The following is a 7,015-nucleotide window of genomic DNA, read 5'->3' on the forward strand; positions in this document are numbered from 1 at the left end:
TTCCGAAAAGCCATAACCCAAAACAATAAAAAGCATCATTCATGCATATTGTTTTCATAAATCCACAAAACCCACAAATACATATATATATTTCACGTAAATATATATATACGTAGTCATCCGCTTAGGAATGCCTACTAATACCAACTATAGTTTGCAGTTAAATCAATAACTCTCAAAACGATAAGGGTATTCCGTTCGTAAATGAACCTTGTGAGATTACTCACCTCGAAATTCCCGCTGTGTCTTCAATATAGAACAAAGCAGCCAACCACAAAATAACCGTCCAATAATACTTCGTCAAGTACCTAAGGAAAGTACAGCCTTGATTCAGTCAATGGAACACAAGGAATAACGTTCGAAATCCTAAATCGAACTAAAATTCCCAAAGTGACGCCAATTAAGGCGAAACCACACCTGAGACCACCCAATTTCTCCGGAATACTTCCACGATTGATATGTCCAAACTACAAGTCGATAGGACGCTCGGATCCTCACTGATCGAATAAATCAATCGGTATGAAACCGTAAAAATCATAACAAATCCATACAAACTCCAAAAATTTCATATTATATATCGAAACACTCGTATCGACGAGTAGAAGATATATAATACCAGAAACAGTCCCTTACATGGCCGGAACGCCTCCACAGGCGGTGGCGCACCACCGCCGGCCAAAACTCAATATTTCACAAAACTTTCAACATAAAAAATGTACATCTCAGCATGTTTAACCACTTTCATAACAAGCATGAAGTCAAAATCGAAGCATAAAGGGTCGAAAACTACCTTGCAAGCCCTGGATTACTGTTCAATCCGAGTTGAACCAAGTTTCACGTGAATCGATCCAAACAACCACCACAGATCGATCCAGGAGGCTGCTACGAACTCACAACAGGAAGCATGAAGCCATGACGTCGCCGGAACTGCGTTTTCAGACTGGGTCAGAATACACCAATTTTCGCCGTCTTCCAGCGCCGTACACAGTGGGAATCGCCGCTAGAGGATGCCAAATGGATGACCGGAGCAGGAGGCGATCTAATCCGGAAGGTTTCTCTACCGGAGTTCTCTGGAAATGCCGGGTCGGGTCAGCCGAATTTCTTTGATTATGAAGGTGCCGGTTTCCTCTCTCTTTCTTCTCTCTTGACTGCACCTTCATAATCAAAGAAATCCGGCTGACCCGACCCGGCATTTCCAGAGAACTCCGGTAGAGAAACCTTCCGGATTAGATCGCCTCCTGCTAATGGAAACTTTTTCCGAAAGCCATAACTTCCTCATACAACCTCTGATTTTCACGTTCCGCATGTCCACGAACTCGTATCGACGCCCTCTACAACTTTCGTGAAGAAAGTTTTTTGTAGAAACTCAACGAATAAAAAGTCAACCTTTGCAACCCCCCTAAAACCATATTCTTCAAATAATTATTGGCTCGAAACACTTCCGCTCCATCTACGAGCCACGAAACCATCCAATAACCGCAAATTAGATTCCGGAAAATCCTCGAAAAATAAATACGAATTTCCGGGGCATCACACCATCTTCCTTTACAGAAACTTCGTCGTCGATTCCTTCATCGTACCCCCTAACAGAGGATCTCAACTCCTTTATCAAATAATCGCCAAAACAGCCAGAAGAATTCCAACATGACCGACCACCAGTATCGATCGTCGGAACCCAACCTGTAAATCTCGACGAGAATAACTATGAACGCGACTTTCAGCAACCAAAAGTCCAAGCAAAGCCTTGCAACCGAACTTGATAGCCTGACCCGTAGCTGGAATATCGAACACACCACTTCCATATAAAGTGGTACAGAGAAGAAAAAGTAAGCTAAAGGCTACCCCCTGCATTGGAGAGCCGAAGCAAGCGGCCACCCCCTCACTTGCAGAGACACTGCCTAGAAACCCTAGAGAGCACATGTCTTATTGGCAAACCTCCTCAAACTTTGAAAATCAAGAATATATATCTTTATTTTCACTGATTATTGACATAAAAAAAAAACTTTTATTGAAGAGCAATAAAACTATTATTGGGGGTCAATAAACCTCCTAAACTTTTATGAGATCTCCAATGACCTCTTCGTAGACCTCTAGCGACATCTCCTATGACCTTCGACAACTAGCGAGTTCCTCGACGAGGTTCTGGCAAACTCTCCGGTGATCTCTCTCTCGCTTCCACTTTATCGCTATGTGACAAAGGGAAAGACGGCAAAATAGTTATAAAAAAATTAAAAAATAAAAAAACTTAATTGGTTATTGGGAAACAAAATCAATTATCTTATAGGTAATATCGTAATAGGGAAACTCATACATTTGGTGGAGTAAAGGGGACTAATTTCCTTAAAATTAGAGTGTTTGGACATTTCCCTTAAAAAATAAAAAAAACAAACTTTATTCTGTGGAAAGCCTTGGGAAAATAACACACTAATATCCATTGTGATATTTCTGACGTTCAGAGGATCATTTGACAAAGATTTGAAAACAAAAGGCATCAGTTAAAACTACGTAGATAAAGTTTTCAATTTCCACATTAGAAATGGAGAAGGTATTAGTGGATAGCATGCTTTGCGCTAAAGAGTCTGGAACTCTCACCAAGGTTACTACCTTCCACCAACTGGAGAACATGGATGAGAAAGGTGTGCAATATGCAGAAATACTCAGGCTAGCAATACACAATAACCTTGTGCCATGCAAAATTATGCTAGACAGCACAACTGGTGAGATTGCTGCCCTAGTTCTTGATTTTAAAACAATAGTTACTTCATAACAGATTCTGTTGTGAGCTTAACAATCTACATTCCAATTCAACAGAGATACAAAACCATTGTCAAGTACATCTTTATTTAGGAAGTCCCACCCAAAAGCAAAATCACATGGGAGTGCAGTCATGGAAAGTCGGAGGTTCAAAAATAATTGGTCTTGTAGAAATCTTTGAGAAAATTAGAGGCCCCCTGGTCCTTTGCGCCTGTATCCTGCATGAGTCCTTCTCGACCCACAACATACTGGCCAATGATGTGGTGTCGCTGCTTTGCATGCTCAGTGATGTTATTTAACTCTTCCATTGCCTTGAAGAGCAGCATATCAATGACCTGCACAATAATGCTATCCATTATATCAGAATTGCCTATATGCCAGAAATCACACTAACATGAAGCATATTTGCAGTTAAAAGTAATACCAAAGGCCCTGACATTTATTTTTTATTTTTTTACCATTCTGATTTAGTGCCAATTGAAATCAACTGCATATACAACCAACTCAATGTATAAACTCCTGTCACCAGTTCAGCTAAGTAAATACATCCATATCGTCTCGTAAACTTGATTAAATCTGGACATTGTCATAAAGAAATTGTATTGTAGAGTGACATTTATGATTCAATTTTTGCCATTGTATCACTCGAAACCTTTGTGTTCAACCTGTACTATTACTCGAGTACTCTTACCCTGCAAGTCCTATGCTCTTTTTCAGACAGTATTACACTTCCCGTAAAGCTTGAGAAAATATCACATACATAGATTAGTCACAAACAGAAACGAAAAAAACCACTTGAAGGTCCCGGCAGTAACAGAATACAATAAACAGACAATTTCTCCTCCTTGTATGCCCATTGGCATAACAGTGGCATTATTAATGACTCCTTCTGGGTTACGTAATAGTAAATTAATTAGGGAACAATTTTGAGGTCAGCGCTTAACACAATATTATCAGTACCATTGGAAGTAGACGTCAACTGCACAAACTGGCATGGCAATATGGAGAACATGGGGGTTACACAGTGCAAAGTGACCATCACTTGGCCACTAAGCACAGATATAATAATATTTAGAAAATGGTGATGGAGAAAGCACTAATCCTGAAGGAACCAAGAGGTTCTGGAAGAGATTATGGCATATGGTTGTACCTCAAGACACTGAGATGTTTCTTTGACGTGTGGCTCATAATATTCTATCTAGTCAAAATAAATCTCTTTCGACACAAAATTTCAGGTAATCAAAAGGGGGACTGACTTCGTTCAGGAATTGAATCAAACAAGCCCTGAGGGTATTGTATGAATGCAGAGCAACCAAGTCTATGCAGGATTAAACTCCTCATGTTCCCAAATATTTCTGCATAGATGGAACCAAACTTCAAGGTGTTTGAGTATGTGAGCTGACCAAACAGGAGATGCATTTGTTTGGCTTTATCGCTTGAAAATTATGGCAGGATAGAAACTTGGTGCGTGTATGGTGAAAATTGTACGTATTAGATCTAGGAGAAATCAACAAAAACACAATATTCTTAGTTGTGAGACTTATACGAGAGTGCATATACCACCATACTGTACCCTCAAAACAAATCTAGCCCTAAATTATATATGCTGTTAGAATGTAGAACAACAACAGTTCATACTAATACTCCCTTATTTAAGATATAAGACAGCAGTTATTCACACTCCAAATCCAATACCCCCCTCAATGTCTGACCTCCACTACCACCATAGAACCCAACAAACGAAATGTCACAGAAACCGAGAGGTTGCGATCGCAAAGATCCAAGCTTAAATTCTTTGACAATGAAGCCTTTTGATGCAAAGCAGGAACAATGCATCTAAAATTATTCACAATGGGACATAATTATTGTGTTCCTACATGAACTAAAGCAATGACTTTGCACAATTGAAGGGAAAACATAAAAGACGAAAAGCACTACGGTATTTCCAGATATACAATTTTGATATAAAACCAAAAATTCATGCGGGCGATCAACAGGTATCCAATTAGGGCTATTCAAAAATTAGAGATGAACAAAGCGGCGTCGTTTCATATGTTTGAAGACAGAGAAAAATAGGGATAAAGAAGGGGGGACCTTGGGGTTGGTGACGGAGGCGTGCTTGCGGATCTCGGCGGCGACGACGGAGCGGAGGTGAGATGGGGCGACGACGTCGTTAAGGTTGTAGATGTCCATGACTGTAGGGATGGATCTGCAGGCGGCCCTGAAGAAGTCGAAGACTCGGTGCCGGGCTTCGTCGAGAGAGACCGAGTTCGGTGGCACCTTCACGCTCCGGAGTGTGAACGACATGTTTGCTCCACCCTTGAGTTCAGTCGAACGATTCAGCTATGTTGTACACACACCAGAGACCCAGCTTGGACACAGGAGGTTATGTGAAACACGGCTAATACGACGCCGTATCGGCTTCTATTTGTTGGGTTTGGGTTTTTTTTTTTTTTTTTTTTTTTTTTTTTTTTTTTTTTTTTTGTGGAGAAATGGTGGGCTTATAGTCCCAGCCCACTGCAAAGTTTGTATTGTTATTACTAGCCCCAATTGGTCAATTCCTTGGACCCTGCTTAAATACAATGCATCCGACTTCTCTTTCGCTTGTTATACTCAAAAATGTGATCTCTTGAATTATACAGTACTTGAGAGTTTTGCGATTGTTGGAATCAACTAAAAAATTTAATGGTTTAAAAATTCAGAACATCACGTGATCTGAAACATGATAAAAGTTCTCGTTTCACTCTATTTTGCAGATATATTGTACCATCACGGAAAACATGTTTGTTAATGTTTAGAAACCAAAAGCTCTAATTAACGATAAATAAAGAGAAAGAGAGAGAGACACACACGAGAAGTATAGTGGTTCGACTCCCACCGAAGCGGGAGACTACGTCTACTTGAAAGTTTAACTATGTGTGCTGGGCCTTGCAGCCCAAGACGATTCTAAAGTGTGTAATGGGATGAAGTTTAAGTGGGAGGAGGGGTTCCTTTTATAGGTAAGGGAACCCCTCTCATTTACATTTTCTTAGATGTGGGATGCAAAACCACTATTGTAGTCTTAGAAAGCATGTTTATGAAGGTAACTTGGCAAGGCCGGGAAGGTTGCTTCCCGGCGACGTATAGGCCGCCTTCGATCACCGTGGCGTAGCTTGAGTGTCGAGGTACGAGATGTATATCGTGGTCGGGTCCCACCATGGCTTGTGGGTCCATTAAGAAGGTGTTACTTATGCTTGGTGAGATAACAAACTAGCTTGCTAGTAGAGGTATCTACAAGTCCCTAAAGTCCCCAAGTAAGAAGAGCTTCTTGGTTGTGGAGTTAGACACATGATGTCATCAAGCATAAGTAACATCCGAGAGGCGCCTAGCCCATATAAGTCCTCGAACTCCGTAAGCAAGAAGGGACTCGTTAACCTGCAAAGACAAAAAGGGCACATATGTAGAATGCTTGTTGTATTGGGCAACGTATGTGAGTTGCATTGATATGCATTGGCATATACAAATGTACGAGGTGCATGATACATGTTGATGTATACATGTGAATGGCGCCGAGTATGATCGGTTATGACGTATAAACTCGAGAACGCATATGGTTGTGTGAGCAAACGGATTGCATATGATAAATGCGTGATGCGTGCAAGAAAACGAACGAGGTCGAGTTGACGAGGTTACGCTCGGTGTGAGTTGTATGAGTGCCATGAAGTCAAGTGGTTGTAATTCGTGAACGCTTGTGTTTGTTTGGTTTTCGCTCGTATTAATGGAACGCGAAAAGAATTCGATTTGTTGCAAACGACAAATGGTAGAAGAATTCAATATTCCATTAATGTGCACTATGTCGAGGAGATATGAGTGTAAAGCTTGGGAATGCCGGAAGGCATGAGCGTGAAAGCTCAGGGTTACCGGGAAGGCGTGAGGCATGAGCGTGAAAGCTCAGGGTTACCGGGAAGGCGTGAGCGGGAAGCTCGGGGGTGCCGGGAAGGCCTGAGCGGGAAGCTCGGGGGTGCCTGGAAGGTGTGAGAGGAAAGCTCGTGGTTGCAGGGAAGGCCTGAGCGGGAAGCTCGGGGATGTCGAGCAGGCGTGAGCGTGAAGCTCGGGGGTGCCGGGAAGGCGTGAACGGGAAGCTTATGGATGCCGGGTAGGCGTGAGCGTGAAGCTCGAGGGTGCGGGGAAGGAGTGAGCGGAAAGTTAGGGGTTGCCGGGAAGGCGTGAGCGGAATGCTAGGGGTTGCCGGGAAGGCATGAGCGGGAAGCTCGGGGGTCGC

At 42.1% G+C, this 7,015-nt stretch overlaps 1 protein-coding gene across 1 annotated transcript; it reads right to left on the reverse strand.

Annotated features, from left to right (window-relative positions):
* Positions 1 to 2,628: 2,628 nt before the first annotated feature.
* On the reverse strand, positions 2,629 to 5,145 carry LOC112181912 (NADH dehydrogenase [ubiquinone] 1 alpha subcomplex subunit 6). Its single transcript, XM_024320325.2, has 2 exons — positions 4,849 to 5,145; positions 2,629 to 3,089 (listed from the first exon to the last, which is right to left on the reverse strand). Exons 1-2 carry the CDS (start codon positions 5,059 to 5,061, stop codon positions 2,904 to 2,906), a joined length of 399 nt encoding a protein of 132 aa, XP_024176093.1. The 5' UTR covers positions 5,062 to 5,145; the 3' UTR covers positions 2,629 to 2,903.
* Between the last annotated feature and the right edge of the window lie 1,870 nt (positions 5,146 to 7,015).

Source organism: Rosa chinensis, chromosome 1, assembly GCF_002994745.2.
Source record: "Rosa chinensis cultivar Old Blush chromosome 1, RchiOBHm-V2, whole genome shotgun sequence".
Taxonomy (NCBI): Eukaryota; Viridiplantae; Streptophyta; class Magnoliopsida; order Rosales; family Rosaceae; genus Rosa; species Rosa chinensis.

Bases quoted from the DNA above. Each gene is read 5' to 3' on its own strand.
- LOC112181912 (XM_024320325.2), bottom strand. From the start codon at position 5,061: ATGTCGTTCACACTCCGGAGCGTGAAGGTGCCACCGAACTCGGTCTCT. The intron at 3,090-4,848 runs GTCCCCCCTTCT...ATTATTGTGCAG, and splicing joins CCTCCGTCACCAACCCCAAG to GTCATTGATATGCTGCTCTT.